We start from the raw sequence: 25117 nt of genomic DNA, 5'->3' as shown, positions 1-25117 counted from the left end.
TTGACACGTATTGAATATTTTTATTCTTGTGCATTTTGGGCCACTTCAGGAAAAGTCATCAAATTTCAGGGTAAAAGACATTTGTGTGTGTTTTTTGTTGTTGTTTGTTTCTTTTTAACAGGTTAAATGGTGTTAGATGTTTGGCGCCACCTACAGGACAATGGTGTCAGCAATGATCAAGGTTCGAGCTCCGGGCAGCCAATAGTCAGTCACCGCTCTTTCCCAGACGAAAAGCACCACTTCCCTGCTGCACTTTCCCTTAGTGTGCAGTCAGTGAACGAGGCGCGGTGACTTGCAGCAGCTGGACACGATGATCTCCAACACGGCTCTTTGCACCAGATATCTGCGGATCAACTGTGCAGCTTTCTCCAGAGCTGCAGAGGTTTTACGGAGGCCATTGGCACGCTGTCCAGTACTATTACCAGCAGCAAGTCGGTGAGTTGGATACATTAGATTAAAATATTTCCAAAATAAGACCACAAAAAAAGAAGAAGCTTGAGACCACTTCTCCAAAGTTTCATCGTGTTTGAGTTCAGTCAATAGGCCATTCTTCCACTCACAATTAAAGCTCATGAATCAGATGTTAGGCTCTAATTAGTATTACTACTATAGACCACATCTGTTACAAAACAACACAACACACTACATATTCCTTGAGAAACTCACTTTTGCCATTATCTTCTGTAAAACATCTTTCGGGTACATAGTTTATTATAAAAGTTATTTATAGTACTTGCTGAACTACTTCCCCATTGATAATTATGATAAGATATGCGGTTGTTTTTATGGGCAATCAGTGAAGGAATCAAAGTTGCTGCTTAAGTGCTATTCCCAGGAAAAAGGAGGTGGGGCATAAGAAAAAAAACAGCGCTGTGTTTTTTTGCAGCAAACACAAAGCATTTTATATAAAATAAACCAAAAATGCATGTATAATTATTATTGCATTATCATTATACCTTCAAAAGTGACCTTTAAGCACAGATTCATTCAGCTTTGCAGCCTGCAGATTTGCACACGACTGAGATTCACAAATGAAAGTTGATAATATGAAGTGAAGTGTTTATGTTGGAAAGCTGCAGCAGGAGTTCAATGGGACCTAACCCTAATCCTAACCTTAGCCTGTATTCCTGTAACAACATATTTTATCTATTTATTTTTACTTCACTGTATTATTTGCGCTTCAAGCTACTTAGGTTTTCTACTCTACTAATCCACAGAGAGAAATACTGTCCACCACACTTATTTCACAGCTATAGTTACAAGCTATAAACTTTCCAGGAACTAAGTGCTTCATTTAATTTACTCAAGCACTTTAAGTAAACACAATTTTCAGGGCACTTTTATACTTCATACTTCTACCCCACTACATTTATTTGACAGCTTTAGTTACTTTTCAGAAGAAGATTTGACACAATGGATAATATAACAAGCTTTTAAACTACAACACATTGTTAAAGCAGTGTGTAGTTGGGCTCACATTTCAGATGTCTATGAGTTGTTAACAGCTCCATCAAATAGTGATTTTACCCTGTAAACTTCTCAGATGGTTTCATTTCAATAAATGTTCAAATGATCCAATATTTCAGCAAAAATCAAACATTAGAGAAGAAGTCTAAAAAAAAAGAAAACAGATTTGTGTATCAGAACTTTGCTTTTCTTGTCTTTGCTCTCTGATTTGGTAGGTAGATGCTTTATTATTAACCCCCGGGAACATCTACATTTTGTTTTTGAGTTGTACTTGTGGCTCGCTGTGTACTATATTAAATAGAAGATGGGGAAAGTACAGTCCCCTGTGGTTCCCCTCTGCAGCTGACTGAAGTCTCTGATGTGCATTTCCACAGTCTGACATATTGTGGTCTGCCTGTAAAGTAACCTGTGATCCAGGTCACAACATGTGGCTCCACTTGCCCCCTGGCTAGCCTTTCTCTCGATCAGTGTAGCTGTACAGTGTTCAAGATGTAGGAGGTGATTGTTTACCTCCTCTGACCTGTTGGTCTGCATTGTGTTGCTCTGTATCTCTTTCCAGGGGGGAGGGGTGATAACAGGCCATATCCAGGACGGGTTGGTTCTTTTATGATACAGCTGGCTTTCTTGCATAGTCGTCCAGTGTATATTTCATTTAGAGGTGGTAATGTGGTCCCGATGACATGCTCAGCAGCAGGTTGGGAGGCTTTCCATGTTGGGAAAGGTAAAAGTTTGTCAGTAGTTGTTGTGGGAGGTGGGCTAGGGTTTCTTCCCCTGGTATAAGATGTGTGTGTGGACCATGCAAATTACCTCAACCCTAAGGCTGAGGTTTGTGCAGGCAGGGTGGAGGAGGGGTACATAAACAGCTTTATGTTGTGGGGTAACAGGACAGTTGTTATTCTGCCCTTCCCAGTCCAGTCCAGCTTGGTGTCCAGGTGTAGTCCCAGGTAGCTGTAGACTACACCAAGTCTACATCCTCCCCCCTGATGGAAACAAGGGTGATTGATGTCTTAGTCCTCCTGAAATCTATCAACTTCCCCTTGTTTTTTTTTTTGCATGTTTAGCTACATGAGGTTTTGGTTGCCTCACCCCACAGTGCTGGAACTGTGTAGTGGAAAAGCTCCATAAATACATTTGCAATTAAAGTGGCTATAATCAATATGATCTCTGTCTGATTTGACAGTGTGTAAGGTGTTGTGGATTTTTAATGACAAACCTTCATGGAATCATCAGCGACTGTGCGGCTCCCCTGAGCTTGACAGATCATTTCAGACCCAGAAGGTGTTTGAGATAAGAACATATTTGACAAGCTGAACCCTTTAGGTGTGTGTTCTGAGCTCAGTCTTCCCAGTGTTTGGTTGTGCTATAATTTATTAATTTCTGCCTGCTTCTAAACTAATAATGCATGCAATTTGCTTTTTGACTGAGGCACTCTGCAAACTTGGTGTCTCACTTTGAAGGAGTCATTTTATAACAAGCTGATTTTGAGTCATATATTCCTCAATAAAGATAAAGGATTGTTTCTTTTAGTTCCATAAACTCCATGACACAACACCATAATTTGCAGTGCAGGAACAAGTGTCCTTGAACCTTTATCATTCCCCTTATCAATTAGGCTATCAGTTCAACAAACGATTAGGTCACTTTACACTTCATTACAGCCAACTCTCCTCCTCCTGTTGAGCCTCTTTAGAAGAGATGTACCGTAAAGGAAATCACTGAAGATCTCATCAACAGGAATCACTGAAACAATTTAACGTTGATAAAAGCAGTTCTGTATACTTCAACAACATGATAATCAAGAGTAAAGCTTAAGTAACGTTTTGGCTATAGGCTTAAAGGTGCAATATATGACATTTAGCCTCACTAAATGTCACACTAGCACCAGTGTCTCAGACCAAAACAAATGTGCGAGCCGTTTATTCAATTAAGTGGATGGATCTATGATAGCACCTTGGGGTACTCCACAATCCAGAGTGGATGTACAGTATGATGGATTCCTATTGTTTCCTATATTCCTTATTCAAACATTTACATTTATTCAGAACTATGTTTAATTTATATCTCTATACCACCACCTGTACCATTGTCTGAAACCTCTTTCTAACTCTTGTGTACCCTGTAGTGGCATTCATGTGGACTATCCGCCCATCATCCCGACTCTCACTAGCAGCTACGCCCATGGCACCGGTTCCACGACTTTGCTTCACACCACAGTAGCACAGACCCTGCAGAAGACTGTCGAGCAATGGCCTGACCGAGAGGCCATGGCTTTTCTAGAAGACGGAGTCCGCAAGACCTTTGCACAGTTTTCCCAAGATGTAAGTCATTTCCTCAAAGCATATGTGTCCTGTAAATAAAAACAGCATGTTAATGTAAATCTCATTTGAGATCCTAGTTCTCTTTGTATGAAAAATCCAGTTAAGATTGGTTGATGTTGGATGCTGAAAAACCTCAAAGCAGCCTGCTCGCTTATTCTTTTGGTCCTGACTGAACTATCTCTCCAACTATCAGATTGACTGCCATGAAACTTGGCTCAGATATTTGCCTCTCCCTCAGGATAACCTGCTTTAAATAGCTTTTGTAATCTCATTTTTCCGGTACTTTGGTTTATGACTGTCAGCCTCAGCTGGACTTTGTGTGTTGTGGTAATTAGAAAATGTTATTATTCTAGGTGTCTATGGTGATCGTTGGCTGTGACACATCAGCATGTTAGTGTGATTAATTTGAGCATGTTTACATTTAGCTCAAACATCCTGTAAGTACAGACTCACAGAGCCGTTGGTGTGGATGTAAACGTTTATGAATATATTTATTAAGACAGTAAAAATTAAATTGTGGTTTTGTAAATGAGAATATCTCCACGCAGCATACAGTAGCATACAGGATACACTTTACAACCTTTATTAACTGATAAGAAGTAATTGGCTTATAATTTGCCTCACCTGACCCTCAGAGCAAGCCCCTATTACAGAAAAAAAGACGTAATCAGATTACAGGTACATTTTGTAAAATGTGGATTATTTAGCTGGATTACAATTTCAAAACCCATTTTACAGTAAAGAACGATGTACACAATGTACTACCATGCACTGTAGGAGTCCCAAACACGAGCAGAGCAGGAACGAGAGGGAAACAATAACGTCTCCACACTAACTGCGTGTAGCAACTTGTGGTGGGCTTTGTGAATTAGACATGTTTTGCTTATGTGCATAGAAAGGGAATGTATCATATATAAATGGGCACAGGCACAATGACGCTATATGCTTGGTAGCACAGTTTGCAGCTGCATTTCACATTTTGCGGGTGAATTAGATACTATTATTTGTCTAATTTTCACTGCTACGCAATCCTTTGTATATTTGGCCCTAAATATTGCATATTTGGTATTTAGGTAATCCAAAAGTAACGTACAAGTAACTTGGATTGTGTTACTGACCACATTTTTTAAGAGGTAACTATTAATTGTATGAGAATACATTTTAAAACTAACCCTCCCAACTCAAGCTATAACATCACAAGTTTCGTGGTGTTCTTGTAAAATTAAACATTGTCCAAGTCAAGGCGGATGTATCAGACAGTAAGGTAACTTCCTGTCAGGCTCCACTGAGATGCTTTCAATAATTACTGTGCACTTAAAGCTTTTGCACTGGTTCACCTCTCAGGCAATAGAGAGATCACCTCTTCTTAATGGTGGTAGTTGTTGGGGCCATATGCAAATGTGAGGAAGCCTGCAGGCACTATTCAGGGATTTAAAAAATCGCTGCCACGTCTTATGCAGTGTGCATATTGTGTGAAAGAAAAAAATTGACCTACATTTCATTTATGCACAAGCAGGGGGCCGAAAAGTAAGGAATGATCAACTCATGGAAAGATCAACATGTGAAGTTGTTTTTGTGCTTTAACCCTCCTGTTGTCCTCGAGTCAAGGAATGAAGGGAGGAAGAAGGAAGGAATGGAGGGAGGATGGAAGGAAGGAGGGAAGGAAAGGAAAGAAGGAAGGGAGGTAGGAAGGAAGGAAAGGAAAGGAAAGAAGGAAGGGAGGTAGGAAAGGAAGGAAGGAAGGACGGAGGAAGGAAGGTAGGAGGGAGGGAGGAAAGAAGGGAGGAAGGAAGGAAGGGAGGAAAGAGAGAGGAAGGAAAGAAAGAGAGAAGGGGGAGGGAGGAAGGATAGACGGAAGGAAGGAACAGTCAAAACAGATGGGGTCCATTTGACCCGGGAGGACGACATAAAGGTTAAACTGCAGAAATCACAGAAGCATATTCATGACTGTTGAATGAGGAGTGTGGATGTATATCTGTCTCTGTGATCAATGCTTGGTTGATCAGTTTGGTGAGTTTTTAAGAGTTTAGTGTGCAATTTATAGACAGTTGGGCAAACTCGTGGCTTTGGATGACAAATACATCACGTTGTTACACTAAATCCAGTACAGACTTAGTTTCTTGTGACTGAAGTTTTTCCTAGTCCAAAATCCAGAATAATATTTAGATCATTGGTCATTTCTCCTCAAATGGAAAGTGTGAGTTTTTGACTTGATTAGACTAAACAAGACATGTGGAGACAACCCATTTGCTCTCCAGCCCAAACACTTATTTGCATGATTAATCAACTGTGAATGTGACAGAGAGTTGCAACCCTACTGCAGACATTATGCCTTGTCATTGTAGGAAAAGCACAGCATGCAGGGAAAAAGTATACAGTCTGTGAACTTTCACCCAGTAAGCTAAAGAAATGTAGAGCACAGAGTGGAGATTATACAAATGTACAGTAAGGCGATGTCGCAGATTGGTTATATTAACTGGACATAAGTAGAGTTCAAACAATGTTCAGATACCAGAAGTAATATGAACGATCTACCCCAGTATAATTATAATTTGTATAATTACTGCTTTGCTAAATATAAGACATACATGTTCTGTTTCTCCTCCCTACTCTGTACTTGCACTATTAGAGTCAGCCCTCATTGCAGATTAAGGTTTAATAATATCAGTGATTCTTTTTCTTTTTATATTGCATAACTTCATAACTGTTTTAACCACCCTACTGTTAAGATATATTTGTCCTCAGCAGTTTTGTTTGGAACAAAATATTGTTTTTGTAAAAATATGCTTGTTTCAGCATCTATAAACTCATTAAACTCAGTCCATGTTGAGGTGTTAGACTTTGCTCTTTTGAGGCAGATGTTGATGTTCTGCAAACTGGTATGAAGTAAAACTGAAACTGTTCTAAATTTCTACCAGTCTTAACAAGTTAATTGTTTACTGAGCTCTGAGATGCTTCATCTAGTATTCATGTGACAAGTCATAACATGTCCCAAACTTTTCTATATTGTGCCAACAACCAGAACACACAGGAACAACAAATCATTTTATGATATGAATTTAATGTATGAGGGTAAATTGTTCCACTGAAATAATATTTAAAATAATCTTTAAAATACAGCATTTTTTAGCTTGTTTCTGTAGAGACTAAAATTCGAAGGTCAGACTTGGTATAACCCAAAAAAGCTAGAAACACTTGTGTGACAAGTTTTTCTCCTTACATTAAATGATTGAGATTAAGAATACCTCAAGCTTGGTTTATAGCCAGTTATGCATTTAAAGTATGAATGTGTGTTTTGTCATATCTCCTGCAGCTCCTGTCAACACACAAGTTTTACCTTTTTGTGTGTTAATTTGTCCGCAGGTGGACCAGGCTGCAGCCGGGCTGCTGGCACTTGGACTGGAGAAAGGAGACCGTCTTGGTATGTGGGGACCCAACACTTATGAATGGATCCTGTTCCAGTTTGCAACAGCCAAAGCTGGCATTATATTGGTGAGTCCAGGCTGCAGTAGAGTGTATGCATATCCTAATGTTTTATCAGGTGTTAGGAAGAGAAAAAAAGGCATTCACATTTTGGATAGTATTAATTCAACCAGACAGATTTATCTACAGCTATGGCATTGGTATGGCCTTGCACTATGAAACTTTCATTTGATACTTAGCAAATGACTCTAACCGTAATAGATATGTATATATATAAATACACACACACACACACACACACACACACACACATTCAGCTGAATTTGACAGATCCAGATTAAGGCCCTACCATCACATACATCACCACACACAAATTATGAATCTAAAAAAATATTTACAATATTTACAATGTGCAAAGTTTGAAGTCCAAATCAATTAAAGTATAAATCTGTGACACTTTTTTCTTATTGTCAACAGAACAACAAAAACAACAATACATTCATCCTACCAACAAGTATGTGTGTGTATCCAAAGTCTGGTGTTCTTCTTTGCCATTGTTGTCCAAAAACTATTAAAAACATATCAATGAGCCATATCGCTGCACTGCATCATATGTCTGTAGCTTATTTTGACTCAGTCTCAAGTGCACCGTATTTCTAGTGGAAAGTAGCTAAAGCCTGCTTAAAAAACTCACTAAATTGCGATGCATGCGCTAATTTGCATATCATCAATTCAATTCACATTTTCTGAAAAGTAAATGAAATCAAACTAAACTTCACTGTCTTTAACTTAAATATTAGTAGTATTAGTAGTAGTCCAGAATTAAAATATTTAGAGTAAAAACAAAGATTTATTGCTGAGTGCCATTTTGGGGAAGGGTCATCAAGGTCAACAGGGGTTTTAAATTCACCAAATTATCGTTGTCAGTAAGAAATGTATAGAATATCAGGTCTTGTGCTTTAACATTAATCAACACAAACGAAGTAAATCTCAAAAAGATCTGGACACATAGTTCATAATGGGACAAAGGTTATATGTTTTGTGTTTTTGTTGCTTTTTGGGTCTTTTTCTGTTGAGTATTCCTGAGAAAAACATCAATAAAAGATTAAAGAGGAACGAAAAGAAGTAAGGAGTAAGGAAATTGATTAAATGATAACCAATCATCAATGAAAATAGCTACACAAAGTGGAGGTAAAATAAGTGCTCAGGTCATATTTTGTCAGTAATCTGTCCTTCATATATTGTCTTTGCTTCAGCTCTGGTCCAGGTTTAAGTCACTCAATGTTTTATATCTTCAACATTACAAGTAACTCTTTATAATTTCACCACCAAACAGGTGTCTGTGAACCCAGCGTATCAACTGCAGGAAGTGGAGTTTGCATTGCGGAAGGTGCGTGATTTTACATATCAATTTACCGCAGTGGCATCCAGAGACTGAACCACATCAGGAAAAGGTTGAATCCTCTGCTTCTCTCTCTCCACAGGTCGGATGTAAAGCTATAGTGTGCCCATCAGAGTTTAAGACTCAGAAATACTGTGACATGCTGAGAAAGATATGTCCAGAGATCGAGTCCTCCACCCCAGGAGATATCAAGAGTGCCAGGTACAGTCACATGGTCACATCTGAACTTTCCAGTAATCTGCATGAAGTGATGGAGGACTGCAAAACACACAGTGGTGGAAGATGTGTTCAGATCCTTTACTTAATTAAAAGTGCCAATACAATAAGTGGGAACGTGGATGTGAGATGATTAATGAGAGAGAAAAGAAGAATAAACAAAGAAAGAATAACGTTTTCAGTTTTTAAACTTTTTGGTCAAATATTGGATCATTTGAACATCTGTTTAAATTGTTTGATTGTATCAAATCTTCATATGAAAAGTAAATAAAGGTGTCAAATAAATGTAGTGGAGTAGAAAGTACAATATTTCTCTCTGAAATGTGGTGGAGTGGAAGTATAAAGATGCATCAAATGGAAATATCAAAAGGTACCTCAAAACTGTACTTAGTTACTTTCCAGCACTGCGAACAGTCAAGGCAGTTTGCTATTGGTCAAAAATTCACTTACATAAACTCCACTGATCATGGTGATTGCATTATTTTATTTTATCATGAAATTCAGCTGTTTTAAAGGCTGGAGTGATTTGGCCTTTAATAGATTTGGGTTTTTTTTGTCAAATATGAAAATGTATTTGAAGGGATGCTGCCACACTTGAGTAAACTGAGCTCCATCTGACCTCCAGCCTGTTTGTACATGTACTGTATAGAAAGGTTCATGTTTGTCTTTCAGTTAGGATTAACAGAATTTGAACTGTACCATGCTGGTTTAACATTGAGAGACAAAGCTGCCAGATGTTACAGTATAACTTGGGGTGTGAAACAGTATCTGTTATGAAACACGACCCACATCGGTGTTTATTTTGTTCCCCCCCTCCAGACTCCCAGACCTCCGCTCTGTGATCGTCCTGGACAGACGACAGCCAGGAATGCACCATTTTGAGGACGTGATGCAGGCGGGCAGCAGTCAGTACGTGAAGCAGCTTCAGGATCTGCAAAAGAAGATCTCGTTTGATGACCCCATAAACATCCAGTTCACTTCGGTAATAGTTGCATAATTTCTGCTGAATTTCTGCAAAAGTCCCCCCGCCCCACTCCAATGACGCTATATGCTAGCTGGAACATGAGTCCTGTAATTTGAGTCATGAGGGTGTGGCAGGATTTGCTCCTTTTTGGCTGGTTGCCCTAGTTTTTCCAACTCATTGAGACTATTTGCACACACAATTATAGCTTCCTGAACACTAGCCTCAACACTTTGACCCTTAACATGATGGTCTTACCATGGTGTCTTGACTGAAATGTTTGTCCTTTTACATTTTTCACACTTTGTCACATATTAATTAAATAAGTAAGTGATTATTAGTTTTTTTTTTTTACAGATGTTTGCTTAACATTCAAAGGTTTAACTCTACCATATCTTCATCACATAAAAAGCAAACATGATGAAAAGCAAAGTTATCTAGTGTATACTGTATAGAATATAGGCTCAAAATTAAAGGTTTAAAGGTTTATGTTTACTTTGTAAGATCACTGTTGGCTTCATCATGTTTAAAGAGCAATAATTCTTTCTGTCTTTTTAAATACAATAACTCATGCCTAATATCTGTCACTAGGGCACAACTGGAGCTCCAAAGGGCGCTACATTATCACATCACAACATTGTCAACAACGCCTACTTTGTTGGCAAACGAGTTGGATACACCTGGAGGGTGAGTTTGACTATTTATTAACCTCTTCTGACCTGTGAGTGTTTTTTAGGCCCCAGAATTATTCATTTAAAGAGTTGATGAGTGAAATAGGGGTATGGTATACTTTGGAAGATGATTGAGCATAGCTGGAGTCCTAAATCTAACAACCAGTATAGTTGTGAAATTGCAGAATTGTCTGTGTAAGCTAAAGCTAAATATAGTGTCTGTGGTGTAGAGCTCTATTGTTGTCCAAAATACTGAAAATACTGACTAGAGCAGCAAATGTGGGTTAGTCCATGTCTGAATATGGTCTTCGACAGTGCCTAGACGTACTTTAGAAAAATAAACTATTTATGATTTATTTTCCATATCCATGTCTCTCAAAAGAAAAGGAAAGTCAGCTTACATTCAATAAGTGATTCCTCCGGTGCATTTTACATTTTTTTTTACCGTTTCCTCTCCTGATTGTGTCCCTCTAGCCTCACACTCGTGTCTGTTTGCCTGTGCCTTTGTACCACTGTTTCGGCTCTGTGGGTGGTGGGATGTGCATGGCCGTACATGGCCTCTCCTTGGTCTTTCCCTCTGCTGGGTACGATGGAGCGGCCAACTTAGCAGCCGTGGAGAGTGAAAGGTAACATCAGAAGTCATTAGCCCACACAAGACTTTTGAAAATGTGCTCAGGCCTGCTAACATTACTGTCTTTCAGAGTGTGGCTCAGGTTAAAGCTACAGTGAAGATTCTGGTAAACTAAAAGGTCAAAGAGCATCCACTAAGAATTAAGAAGGGGGCTAAATAACGCTCCAAAGTTAGGCTAAATTTGGACATTTTCAGAGCTGTCCTTTGACTTCTCATCTCAAGATATCTGAATGAAAACTGGTTCTATGTGTACCAATTAGTCTCCCCTGTACAAGCATGCCCACTTTATGCTAATCCCATGCAGTTTTGAGGAAAAACAGTTTTTTCACTTATACTAAAAATGGTATTATTATATTATAATAATATTTCAGCATGCTGGGATGATGTAATCCCAGCATGCCCATAGAAGCCATTTCATTGTAGTGAGATCATTTTTTTGAAACTCACCTACCATGATGTCTATGATAATCACAGCTTCATGAAACTTTACAACTGCAAACTAGAGGCCTCGGTCATTCAGAGGATGTACGGTTTTTCTACATATATTGACAATAAGGGGTTTTCTGAGCAATTTCCCTAACAGGAGTTCTCACCATCCAGTTGCCGAAAAAAGGCATTTTTTACAGAAATCTGTCAAAAGTTTGTGAAACCAATCAGTGCATCAATTTTTCAATGGTGTTTCTCAAAGTTTTGGTGTCTTAATGTTGTAGTTTGGAGGAATTTTTTTGACATATTTTTTATATGAGACATATGAGATCCTAAACTTCTCAAATTTGAATAGGTGCCTAACCAAAACACATTGTTTGTAACTGGAAAACTTCAGAAATGGGGCTCCGCTGCTCTGCTTCATCTCAAATGAATCCTCAGGTTGCCAGTTTTTGATGATGTATACCACTTCTATGTGGTATATTCTGTTTGCCTGCTATCTGTCCCCAAAAAGCCCCCCTAAAAAGACAAAAATGGGTCTATGGTACAACGGGGAGTCAAAGAGGTTAATCCTCTGCTTGGCAAATTGTCATGAGGTTTAATACCCTGTACAAAAGGATTAAATGAGCTCACATTTTAATTACCAATAATTCTGTACTGCTTGTACCACAGCACTGTACCTTGATGCTCTGTGACATGCAGCTGAGAAAGGGTTGCTTTGTGATTTAAGCTTATTTCAAATTAAATGCTGGTTATTAAGTCTAAAGGAATTCAGTCTTCTAGTCTTGATCTGTCTGCACGGCGGTTAAAACCATGAGAACTGGTTGTCACTCATCTGGTATTTCCTCGTCCTACATGAAGCAATGATTCAACCGTAAAGTGCAAACATGTCACACATCACCTTACAACTTGATGAGGTGTCAGTGTTGTGTTGATTGTGTGTTTCTGCTGAAACTGAGACAACAACAAAAACCCCACTTTTACACAGTCTTGATCAGCACTGCCAAGTTCAACAGTTTTATTACAGTTTTGTGAGCTGAGGGTTCAGGGGCCGCTTGCTTTCCCCAAAATTTGTTGAGTAAACAACACACGCATATATTTTCTGAGATATTGGTGCAAGTGCGACATCTAGTGGTTGCTGAATATCATATATTGCATTTTAAGTAACAATGCAGACATATTAGCAACACAAATGTACTTTAAGTATCAAAAGTATATCAAAAAGTATCAAAAATAATGATTTGAATGTTGTTGTTATTGAGGCACTAACATGTAAGTGGTACTAACATGTTTTAGTTGAGTTCATTTTGACTACTTCATAAAATGCATCACATTTTACAACCTGGTCATTTCGTATGTACGTAATCTGTAAAGTAACTGCCAGATACTATAAATGTGACAGGGTAAAAAAAAGTGCAATATTTCCCTCTGAAAACTACCATAAAATGGAAATATTGGAGGTACTTATGTACAGTAATAGAGTAAATGTTCTTATTACATTCCACAAGTAGAAAAAAATAAGTTTAGTGGAGACAATGAATGAGAGAAACCATCTGTGTGTGTGTGTGTGTGTGTGTGTGTGTGTGTGTGTGTGTGTGTGTGTGTGTGTGTGTGTGTGTGTATTTCCAGTTGAAGTCGAAGGTTAATCGTGGGTTGGTGTTTTAGTTTCTGGGAAGCATTAGTGTCAAATGGACACTTCCTGAGTGGGATCAGATATCATAAAGACAAATTGAAGCATCTCCACATTTGCATTTCTCATTCAGTCTTATGTAAGTAGAAAACACTTCCAGCAGGTTACATGTTTGCCAACAATCAATCTCCAGGGTATATTCAAATTTCCATGTTCCATGTTCAAACATCCCCAAAACTATTTAGGTGACTCTGACCTAAATAGCAGCCTTTCTGCCTTCCACTGAAGTAAAATATGACTCTTCTCAGTCAGTTTTTATCTGCTGCAGATTTAAAGTGAAGGAAAAGTTTCATTCTAAGAAAGAGGCATACAAAAAAAAAAAAAAAAACCTGTACGCTTTTGTTTATGGTTCAATGGATTTACCTCCCGTCACTGTGTAAGCAGTCAGTGTTTGTCCAGCTTGGAAAGCTTAAAGGGATCAAATGAACACAATCACTTTTGGGCAATAATGTGTGTGTTTTTATATCTTCATACATTCTTGTATGAAGTGTCTGTGTTGTATTTTTATATTTTAAATGATATTCTAAGATGTCAGACTATAAGACAATGTTTTTTAAAGTAGTAAAAACATATAAAACTGTCTTCAAAGGATATCAAGAACAAAAGTTTCCCATTGTTTTAAAATCAGAAATACCAATTATTTATTTATTTATTTATTTTAATTTCTGTAAAAGATAAATCACAGCATGAATAACAATCTAATTTTGGAGCATTTCAAAGAGACACTAAGGACCACTAAGGAGCTGCGTAGAGAGTCAATGAGTTATATTTTAATCCGCTGTTACACACTCAAGTCCACTAGGTGGCGTTAAAATCCCTAAAAGCTGGTTTTCCAACTGCCATTAAAACTCAAATGAGGAGAAGAAGAAGAAAAGTTTTTCATTTCAACTTGCTAAAAAATGCAATGTCAGCTGCAGTCGTTGGTTTTTATTTTGAATTATGGAAAACAGTATAGTAAACTACAGTAAGTAAAATCTTAAGGAATTGATAACAGAAATTGATAAATAAAAAATATGGTGGTCAGTTAAGAGACGCATTACAAAATCAATAGGTGTTATTATACACCAGGTACACTTTAAAAATATATATAACTCCTGGACGACATTTAATTGTTAGAAGTGTAAAAACGAAACTTTACTTTTTCTTCATTCTTCGTTTCTCGTTTTTAGAAACAAGTAATTAAAACCAGAATCTCCTCAACTATGCTCATCTGGAGTCTGCTCTCATCTGCCACCGGGTATATCCAAATGAAATTATACGGGCTTGTAGCCTACTGGCAGGCTTTACTGTTGATTTAAAGATTGTTCTCCTCCATTGGAAGAGCCAAAACCACATCTTGCTGAATAATTAACATTGATGGCAGCCATTGCCTCTTGAATCTCTAACCGCAAGGACTAATAATTACCAAGGGAGGTTTTATGAAGTTTGGTCTAATTGTTCCGATAAACGAAGGAACCTAACAAATATACCTACAATTATTTTTGTTGTTGTTTAAAGGAAAATGTGCTACCCCAGATATTGATACGTGCTTGTTTATTTTTTATTTATTATGTATATGTCCCCTTTTCCTCACAGATGTACCTTCATCTACGGGACCCCCACCATGTATGTTGATATGATTGGCCAGATGGGCTTGCATAAATATGACTTGTCGTCAGTGCAAGCAGGTGAGAAAAGACTCAAATGCTGCTTTTGGGACACATAACAGCTGAATGCTCATTAGCTGTTATATGTGCCTTTTGTTTGTGCTGTTTTTTATGTATATAAATATGTACATAGGTCTGTCTGAATCTGACTTTTCCTTCTGTCGTATAGTGTTTATTCACATTTCCAATGCTGTTTTTTTGTTTTTGTGGTGTAGGCATCATGGCCGGTTCCCCTTGTCCTCCAGAGATTGTGAAGAAGGTCATGTCTGTAATGGGCATCGAGGGAATAACAGTGAGTTAATCTTAAAAATATAGCTTCAATATTGGTGTAAATAATTGAAACTCTTATTCATCCCACCAAACAACTCTCTTTGCTTTATAACAAGATGCAATTCAGCTTTGACCCACTAGGTGGAGACAAATCACTAGAATAATATCCAGTAGATTTAGCAAACACATGAGTATAAACCTTCTTATATACAGTCTATGGTATAAACTCTGCTTTTGAAAAGAAAACGAGACAAAAAAGAAGTATTAGTTTAATAAAAGATTTATTGGATGTGAGCAGCCTCCACCTCCAAAAGTCCAGAAAAAAAATATTGAATAAACATAAGATATGCTTAAAGTCTACACTTGTCAGTAACCCTCATATTTGGTGTGCAAGAAACTTTTTCTTTCTGTTCGAATCAGCTTTTCAAATGAATTTAAAACATTAAGTGTGATACAAAGAATTTGCATGATGGTAAAGACACAGTTTGTGTTTTTTAGGTTTAAAGTCTTCTTGAATTATCATGTGTGCACATTCTTAGCTGTGGTAGAAATGAACTAAATCCAGTTTTATAGATCTACTGTGTGGGATGTTGAAATATCTTAATAAGAGGGAAATTATGTCTCCCTTTGTCCACCTACTAAGCTTGCCCACATCTTCAAATCTTACTGTCTTTTAAATTTCTTGGGGAAATAGGTCTTCAGTCACTGTGTCTTTTCTGTGATGGTCTCAGGTGTTTTCTCAGTCGATGAGGGGTAAAACTGACATTACAAAGCAGCGAAGAGGGTAAACAAGAGCATTGATGCCTGCCTGAGCGACATTTGTAGGATGATTAACATTTAGCTTATATTTGAAGGATCATCTTTATCTTTTTTGGAGCCATATCTGTTTTGATGATCAATTCTTTACGCAGGTAACCAACTAAATAAAGGAGCATCTCCTGTTTTAGGAACTCCAGTAACTTAAATCTACACCAATACGTTTTATATTAACAATGGATCAATTTGCTACATGTAATGTTCAATGTATTTCTCGTAGTGACAAACCCAACTCTAAGAAGCTTTATAGCCTCATTTAGCTTTGTGTTTCTTGCCTGCAAACTCTAGTTTCATCCACCGTGTTCCTAGCACCAGCACGCCCCTGTTTTGCTGAACTGCAACAGACAGACAAAACTATCTGGTGAACATTGTAGAGCATTTATCAGCTTATAGTTAATCTAGATCTAAACAGAGCTAAAATTAGAGTGAATATTGGACTGTGGACAGAAATAAGAATCCAAATGAATGCTAATGTTGCTCTGTTTCTTCTTGATGACAGAATAAACTATTTGGTAACACAAGGTGATATAATATCAGTGTTGTGTTCTTCACTGCCCCCTTGTGGCCAAAGAAATAATAATGTTAAAATGAATGCAGCTTCAAAGTTTCAATATGCAAGTTGTGGAAACTTGGTACTTTGGCCGTCTCTGATTGGATAGACGGATGAGGCTCACTTTAAAGTGGAAACAGACAGCTGTTTTTGCTTTAACTTATCATTTATGATGTCTAGAAAATAGACAGAAAATATGTTATCACTGTTTCGGTTGTGCAGTTTCTTTCATTTTGTAAAAACATGAACATGCTACCAACCCAGTTTGCTTTTCTCAACACATACTAAACATTTTATATCTGCTTTTAATGTCAAGTAAATGAAGAAACTTACGCTTTAGTTCCTAGTTATGTCTTCTAATGTTACTCTCCCCTCCCCTCCACACCAACGCCATCCTCTGCTGTAGTTACTTGTCTATGCGAAGCAATAACTCAGACTATGTTACCACTATGCAATGCACATCTTTAAAATAGCTTTTGCCTTTTCCCAAATACAGAATTTTGACAATTTCAATCAACTTCAATTTCAATGAACATGCCTTTTTCTTCTCTCTTATTGGTGCCATTTCTTCAGGGAGCTACTCTCTGAGGAAAATGGAAAGTGATCTGGTTGTCATTGCAACACCAGAGCAAACAATAATACCATTTGGAAATGCTCAGGGTGAGGGGGAGTTGAAAAGTTGTCTGTTTCCACTTTAAACATGGAAGAGAATATCTTTGTACTGCTGCCAGTCTGTTCAATGAGCCTGAATCACAGATGTCTTTGACAACACTAAGAACATTAAGATATGCTTTGGCGCATACTTCAACAAAAATATAAGAAATACTGCAGCTTCAGGCTCATCTGGTTTGTCCTTACATTATATTCAGGCTAATTAAGACACTGGAACATAAGAGAATACTATCTTCAGTAAATAACATTCAGACTTTTCTCTGTATTCACTGTTCTGAGGAAAAGGCAACACATCTTTCCTTAATAGTCTTTGTAGCTGTTGTTTATTGAAATGCATCCTTTATTTGGGTGTTTACCTGAATTTTGTACACTTCCACTTCATACTTAAGTCTTCATTTTTGGTATAAATGAAGGAATATGAAATGAAATGAGGTCCATAAAGCTCTTCATGTGTTTGCGTGTGAGAGAGACAGACAAAGAGAGAGCACGTGTATGTACATTATGAATGTGTTGGACAACATCTGGCAGATGAATAGATGGACAGTCACGAAGTAGAATGAGTGAGCGTTGCTTTCTTTGCACATGTAGCCGGTCACCTGGACAGGCTCCTCCTCAGCGTCTCCTGCGGAAAAGACACACAATCAGCAGCCAAATCAAACAGTCTCCCCTCCATAAGAGACCCCATGACCTGGACTCTGTGTACTGGACCCCAGGGCCAACATGGAAAAGTTCACACAGGGACAGAGTAGAGAACAGAGAGTTCTGTGGTCAGGAAGAGAGAAGGGAAAAACAAAATCATGCAAAGCCAACTCTGGGCCACTCCAAAACCATCATAAACCTCATGTGGTAACGTCTGAATCCAGGAGTCCAGCTGAAAACCTTCCCCAGACCATCACAGGAGGTCTGTGATTTTAGACTTGAATACAGGCCATAATGAAGAACAAAGCAATACCTCAAATATTTGGTAGTGGTCAGTGAGGGTGTCACTTAAAAAAACAGAACTACCATTTAACTGTAGGGAAGTATTTGGAAGGATAAAAAAAAGAAAGAAAAGAAAGCAAGCTGAGAGATGATTTATAATGACTTGATGATAATTTAAGTGGTTGGCAGTATAGTACACCCCTAACCAGCCACCAAGACTTTAAAAGGGGACATCATCATGCACATTTCCAGGTATTTATCTGACTAGTTTAAAAAAACTCCTTATTTATCTTATACAGGCCCTTTATGCAACCCGTTAGTTCAGCCTTTTCTGACATATACATTTTGTAAATTTCTCATCACATCATTTGTTTGTACTGTACCTGTTCAGTTGTGTGTTCAATGACGTGCACCCTTTTTGGCTCTCTTCTGCTTGACTCTGCAGCCACTAAAGGCGGTGCTGTCTCTGACTTGCTTGCCTTTCTGTGGAGGTGGAGAAGCACACACTGCATCTGGACGATTGCGGCTCGAGTCCATCCACCTTTTTTTTAAGTGTAGAAACCAAAAGAAAATGAGCATTTGTGAGGACTCAGAGGGTTGGACAACTTATATAAATAAAGAGAAGGGCTGCTTATTTGAACATTTAAGATACAGAGCTTCTTGGGTGATATTATAGCTCAGTGTCTCGCTATTTGTAGGGTCAGTCAGTTGATCGGTCCACTGCTTTGGTCTAGGCTGAAATATCTTGACAAATATTGGATGGATTGGCCCATTTGGTACAAACATTGAAGGTACTCAGAGGATGAATCCTAATGTCTTTGGACTTCACCCAGACTGTTTTTCTAGTGCAGCAGGTTGACATTTCTGGTAGAAAGTCAAGTCTTGACTACTATTGAATGTAAAAGTTTCAATCACTTTTCATCTACCACCATGTCAAAACTACTACATACTTTGGTTTATATCCAGATACCTACAAAACTGCCACTCCCATTAGACTCAGCTATCTTTGTGAATAGTGCAAATTACCAAGTATTAGCATGCTTAGACACTATACTCAGACAGTGAACATGGTAAACATTATACCATATTAAAATTGTTATTGTGGGCATGTTAGTTTGTTGATGTTAGCTTTTAGAGACTAAGTACAGCCTAACAGAGCTACTAGTATGGTGTTGTCCTACTGTTTTAGGTGAATCTCTTACCTGCGTAGCGCAGCAAGCTGACATGTGCAGGTCCATGGGTTGTTGGAGAGGGTGAGGTTTGTGATGGTACCAAACTCGAGGCTTCTCGGAAGAAGCTTTAGCTTGTTGTTGTCCAGGTTTAGCAACTTGACTGCTGTCACACCAGAAAACGCACCCTCAGAGAACTAGAAAGACAGAGAAATTCAAGAGTTGTTTTTCATTTTTACATCACAGCACTGAGGGATTCCTACTGGGATTTTCAATTCACTCGGTTTCTAAAAGCCTTTTAAGATGCTCCCTTTAAAAAAAATTTTTTTTTGTCTTTCATTCAGAAAGTGTCTCATATTTGGCATTTTTAATTCCTCCTTCTGAATGTGATAAAGAAGAATATTTTAAAAGATTATCTTGTACTGTTGCGAGTCAAATGCGATGAAATCACATGAAAGATGTGTGTCTGTTTTTAGCATACTGATAAATTTGAATTCATCAGTTGATACAAACATCAGGAAACTAACCAAGCTTGTGTGCAGTTTGCATACAGCGTTGGTAAAAACATGCTACACATGGCATGCTGACCCATCACCGCCACTCATCCTCGTGTCTGTCAGAAGGCAGACAGATGTGCAGAGTTGGGGAATCTCGCCAGTGTTGCTCTGGCATGAAAGACTCCTCTCATCCTTCCCTGTGCACCGGCACTTGTGTAAACACTGACAGTCACTACCCTCCTTTTTTCCACTTGTGCTTCGTATGAATCTGCGAGGGTGCTAAAAGCTTCAGAGAGGTGCTAGATGAACCGATGTGCGTTGTGTCAAGTTTAGTCTCCTCCTAAACTTGGAGGATGAGAGAGGAGTTGGACATGAAGGGCTTTTTTATGTGAGTCTGGCTGTTTTAAAAGTGTCCTTTGGAAATTTCCACTGTAGAGCGACGTGTAGCTGAGGGTATGGTATTTTGAAGCAATGGAAGATGGATGACTTCCAGCATGGCCGGGGTGTTTTTGCTCTCTGTCGTCTCCCTCTTCGGGCCGCTCCTTTGCCAGGAAGGCTTGCAAAGGGCCCAATTGTCCATTCAACTGGGGCGATGGCAAACTAAAAATACTCCTCTTCATGGACTGTGGAACACCCTGCCTCTATTTACCTGTCTCCTAACCCCTCCTGACCTGTTTACAAGACCCTCCTAACGAAAGTAGAAAACACACCTAGCTGAAAATAACACTTGTGTAATAATTAGACTCAGACATGCTTGGCTAAGGTCCAGCAAACAAAAACACTCTAAAAATATCTGCATTTGGCTGGAAAATGGCTTAGTCTCTCTGGCCATGTGTGCTGCGCTCGCCGTCTTCTGCTGCTTCCACCTGGCTCTTGCACAGTCCCAGCGTGAGAAGGTTGTTGTTGTACAGTTTCCCCTCGGGGATGCCTCCATACTGTGGCACAGGTACACTTAAATATAGGATTAACCTCAAGTATGAAGCAAATGTGCTCTCAGGAATGTCTGAAAAATAGCATGGTATAGCATAGAGCTTATACTGTACACATTCAGTATATAGCTGTGGAAAAGCTGGAAGATCGACATTTTACAGTCAGAAATATGTGAGCATCATTCTCGAGGTTAATCTGATCCCATGTGGCAGGTTGTATTTAGACTGATATGTCATGTGAATTAGAAACCTGGAGATCTATTCTATGTGTAAAAATGTAATGAAGCTTTTGGCCATCTCAGATTACACTTTAAATTTAGGAGAGACCAGCACAACCACCAGTCATCAGGTTCCCTTTGAAAGCAAGATATTTAGATCTGCAATTACTTTTGTTTTGAGTTTCTTTAAGAAGAGATTTTCTAAATTATTTGATTCTAGCTGCTCAAGTTTGAATATTTCTGAGGTTTTTGGGCTTCTGTGATAATAAACTAAATATCTTTGAGATGTGGACAAAATAAGACATTCAAGATGTCACCTTGGGCAATTTTATAGACCAAACAACTAATCTAATAACAAAAAATAGTATTTTTAGTTGCAGCCCTAAAGATATTATTAATATGTTAGTTCATCCAAAGTACAGGATGAACTCTACTAGCATCATGCAAATATTTTTTTGTTTTTATTCTCCTGGTTCTAGTGCCTCCACCCAAACACTAATAGTATGTGTAATCCCCCCCAAAAACACTATTTCTGCCAAAGAAATAGTCCCTCTTGATTGTATTGTCTTGGTCATTCAGAGTAACACTGACACTTTTTGGAAAAACAAGCTGTTTTTTCAGTGCATCCACCTCCATTATTTTGGAGATTTATATAATAAAACCTGAGGAAATATAACCAGGATGGTCTCCTTTTTTTGTCCTTTGGGTGAACCAACACTTTTATAGTACCTTCAAATGGAAGGTTATGACTAATGGTTTGGCTTTGGTTGCTTGAATTGAAGAGAAGTACCTCTAAGAGTATGTTATTTTCACAGGTCTGACATAGTGAACATGTGCAGAGTCACAGTATCACCCTATGAACCAGTCAACAAAGAGGTTGTTTCTTAACTTTGTAGCCTTTTCAATCAACGTGTGTTCTTAATTACATAATCAAGGATTACTCAGTTGTTCTTCCAGCAGAGAAACGCCTCGCTGTTTCCAGCACATGTGCATCCTGAAGCTCGACCCAAAACACATTCCTTTTTTTATAAAAACAATGGAAAAACACCTCATCCTGAGCCAGATGGGGAGGCAGCAGATCACACAAAATCAACTTCTGCATTAGGTACAGTTACACACTTTATAGTAGGATTTATGATCTAGTGTAGATGTATCCGTTTACATCAGACATATGTTGGGCACGAGATTAGAAAAATGCCTGAAGGCTGTTTTGTGAAGGGGCGGGGGCGTTGGCTGTTGGAAAGTCGGTACATGTAAATATGCTGATGAAGTGTATGCCAGACCAAAACAAATAAACAAACATTAAGACGGACATAAAAATATCTTTTCATAAGATAAACACATTATTCTGCTTCTTATTACATTTATTGAAAGCTGAAGTAGCTGAATATGTGTATTCTATCTTACCTTGCAATTTCAGAGTCCTATAAGGAGTTAAAAGTGACATAATCCTAATCCCCTGAACTCTGAGCTAAAGACAAGCCACCTTTCAGCCAGTCTTTTAGGTATTAGGTATAGTCTTTCAAAAAACATAGCTCAATATATTCAGAATATTTTGACATCTGACAAGGAGCACTTAATCTATTTTACTGTACAAATGTAAACCAATTTTTAAGCTTTGACTGTCCACATTCTAGACGTTAGATATTACAGAGTCCTGCTAAGTCTGTGTAGTAAATACCAGGTGAAACTATTGACTCACCCTTTCCAGACCCATGTTGTCCAGGTGTAGTTTCTCCATGTAGCGCCCAAAGCTCTGGAAGGCGTTGTCTGGGATGGTCCTCATGGGGTTCCTCCCCAGCGTGAGTTCCTCCACCACTCGCAGTTTGCTCATTGCCACACTGGGATAGGTGGACAGCTTGTTCCTATCCAGGTGAAGTATAGCGAGGTTCTCCACGTCGTCCAGACAGCCCGGCTGCATGGTCAACAGCTCGTTCCCGCTCATGTGCAGCCAGCGTAAATCTTTGGCACCTGTGAACGTACCCGACCTCAACTCCCGGAGCTTGTTGTCATTGAGCTGCAGAATAAAGAGGTTGATCATTGGGGAGAAGATGCCCTTAGCCAGGTCACTTATCTGGTTCCCATCTAGATAGAGGTAAGTGAGCTCGGTCAGGTCATCGAAGGCGCCCGGCTTGATGCTGCTGATCTCGTTGTTGGACAGGTAGAGGTAGATGAGCTTCTTCAGCCCCTTGAAGGCCTGGGATCCAATCTCTCGGAGTTGGCAGTTCTGCATGTGCAGAGAGATGAGTCCCTTGCTTTCGCTGAAGGCCCCGGTGGGTATGCTGCCTAAGTTGTTCCTCTGCAAGTTCAGCAGACGGGTGGCCTCCGACACCCGAGGGATCTTCTTGAGCCCGACGTTGTCACAGATGACATGCTGAAGGTCACCGTGGCAGTGGCACAAGGTGGGGCACTGGCCCGGGGCGCCCTGCACTGCGGGGCCCAGGACCAGGAGGCAGGTCCCCAGCAACAACCAGCTCACACACCGCATCCTGACAGACTCCTAAATGTCTGCCAACTTTGTTATAGGGTGTCTTCCAGTCTTTTAGCAGAGCAAGAAAATGCAGAAAAATCCTCCAGAGAGAAGCAGTGCTGAGTCGTGTAAAGAGGAAAAGGCAAAAGTGTGTTTGTGTGTGTGTGGGTGTGTGTGTGTGTGTTGAGAGAGAGAAACAGGCAGAGAGAAGGAGTGTAAAGGTGACTGAGCAAAGGTGGGCAGTGCAGAGAGACATTCACTTTGAGAGGAGGATGGCCAGTCAACAGAACACACATCACTATTTATAACATTTACTTGAGGAAAAAAAACGAGGAGGGCTTGCCAGGGTGTTGGAGTGAGAGGTTTGCAAGAGGAAGTCAAGTGTCTATGAGAATTTTAACCCTAAATGAGCAGGAAGACGGCACTCAGCCTCAGCTAGAGGCTTCATTTTTACAGTACTTGCATGAACGCTCAGATAATTTGAACAAACAAATGCTCATACATCCATTTTTTGTGTTTTTTTTTTTTAAACAACATTACAGTAACCTGCAGGTGTATGTTAACAACGTGGCGTGAGGTCAGGATCGATCTGTGCATGCTGCCAGACGTCTCTATTGTTTTTCAGTCTGCGGTGGCAGGAAAAGGAGCCACTCCTGTGCAGCTGTTTTATAACCGATAATAGTCTCCAGATGGTTGGCAGGAGGAGAGATGCTGTTTCAAGTCAAAACAATCGCAAAAAGATACTTCCATCATGCCAGGAATGAAAGTTTGAGATGCCACTTTACATTCCTGTGTGCATTCTTTTCCGTCTTTTTTGTTATGTAATGTAATGGTCTTTTGCAGTGATTGTTGCTGTCAGGAGTCTCTAAGCTTATTTTTCAAAGTCTGCTGTTGCTGTGACCAAAAAAGAAAAACGGGACTTACTGATGAGAGGTTATGGGTCAGATCTGAGAATAAACTTTGTTTTTTTTGTGCTCATGATACTTACTTTGAGTATTAAAATAAAATGTAAAAAAGCAGAAGTCTTGTTGCCTAGCTTAGGTCTGTGGATAGTTTGGCTAAGATTGATGGACCCACCCAGGATAAATGGAATCTAGAGTTTACTTAACAGATCTAACATTTTATTGGGAATATCGTCTCCTCCCTGATTTTCCAGGTAACCTCCTCTAAAATGCTGTACAGGTCTTATTTGTCCAACAGATTTTAACTTTTCTGCCTCTGAGTGAGTTTGCACCTGTGAGCAGTAAATTATGTGTCACAGATCTGGCTTCTTCTCCTTTGAATATTTTCCTTTTTCTTCTTTCTTCATGGGTTCATCTCATCTGTTGTTGTAAATCAGAATTAGCAAAGGACATGTAGAAAGTATTCAAAAATAGAAATACTGAAGAACATTTGTTGAATAATAATATTGAGTTTACAGCAGAAACATTTAGTTTATATGTAGGGTAAATTCTAGCCTTTTCAAATATGATGGTTTTCAGCTGTTTTTCAGGTTTTATATCATTATAATCTGAGTTTTCCTGCTTTTTGCTCAAGTGGTGTTACTGAGTGTACAGTAAGTTACAAGTAACAAGAAATAACTGCAGATATTAGTTCAGGAAATTGTATTATTTCTGTCACCCATCCAAATACTTTCAGGTTCACCTCACCCGGACAGAAAAAGAGAAAGATTTGTTTTAAGGCTCAGTCTGTGATTGTTTGACTGTAATGCTTCTCTTGGCTCACAAGATCAGATCTTTAAAAAGAAAAAATCC

The 25117-nt window shown here is 38.9% G+C and overlaps 2 protein-coding genes across 2 annotated transcripts in view; one reads left to right on the top strand and one right to left on the bottom strand.

Annotated features, from left to right (window-relative positions):
* Positions 1-216: 216 nt before the first annotated feature.
* Positions 217-25117, top strand: part of acsf2 (acyl-CoA synthetase family member 2) — a 31979-nt gene continuing 7078 nt past the window's right edge. The window contains exons 1-10 of the mRNA XM_053341677.1: positions 217-435; positions 3590-3785; positions 7149-7277; positions 8545-8598; positions 8693-8811; positions 9646-9808; positions 10379-10474; positions 10933-11084; positions 14781-14872; positions 15067-15143. Of these exons, the coding sequence (XP_053197652.1) occupies positions 311-435; positions 3590-3785; positions 7149-7277; positions 8545-8598; positions 8693-8811; positions 9646-9808; positions 10379-10474; positions 10933-11084; positions 14781-14872; positions 15067-15143 (1203 nt within the window). The 5' untranslated portion in view covers positions 217-310. The remainder of the gene's footprint in view (positions 436-3589; positions 3786-7148; positions 7278-8544; positions 8599-8692; positions 8812-9645; positions 9809-10378; positions 10475-10932; positions 11085-14780; positions 14873-15066; positions 15144-25117) is intronic.
* Positions 17194-23381, bottom strand: chad (chondroadherin). The gene is made up of 4 exons (XM_053341683.1): positions 22596-23381; positions 19283-19446; positions 18464-18621; positions 17194-17781 (listed from the first exon to the last, which is right to left on the bottom strand). Exons 1-3 carry the CDS (start codon positions 23379-23381, stop codon positions 18480-18482), a joined length of 1092 nt encoding a protein of 363 aa, XP_053197658.1. The 3' UTR covers positions 17194-17781; positions 18464-18479.

Source organism: Scomber japonicus, chromosome 20 (assembly GCF_027409825.1).
Source record: "Scomber japonicus isolate fScoJap1 chromosome 20, fScoJap1.pri, whole genome shotgun sequence".
NCBI classification, from domain to species: Eukaryota; Metazoa; Chordata; class Actinopteri; order Scombriformes; family Scombridae; genus Scomber; species Scomber japonicus.
Note: the sequence above shows the minus strand (reverse complement) of the source record. Positions and strands in the feature narration are given on the sequence as shown.

What these genes read in the sequence shown, in the direction of transcription:
- chad (XM_053341683.1), bottom strand. Translation starts at nt 23,381, where the DNA reads ATGCGGTGTGTGAGCTGGTTGTTGCTGGGGACCTGCCTCCTGGTCCTG. An exon ending in ACAACATGGGTCTGGAAAGG is followed by an intron (nt 19,447 to 22,595) that starts GTGAGTCAATAG and finishes CTGTCTTTCTAG; the next exon opens with TTCTCTGAGGGTGCGTTTTC. An exon ending in CAGCTTGCTGCGCTACGCAG is followed by an intron (nt 18,622 to 19,282) that starts GTAAGAGATTCA and finishes CTTAAAAAAAAG; the next exon opens with GTGGATGGACTCGAGCCGCA.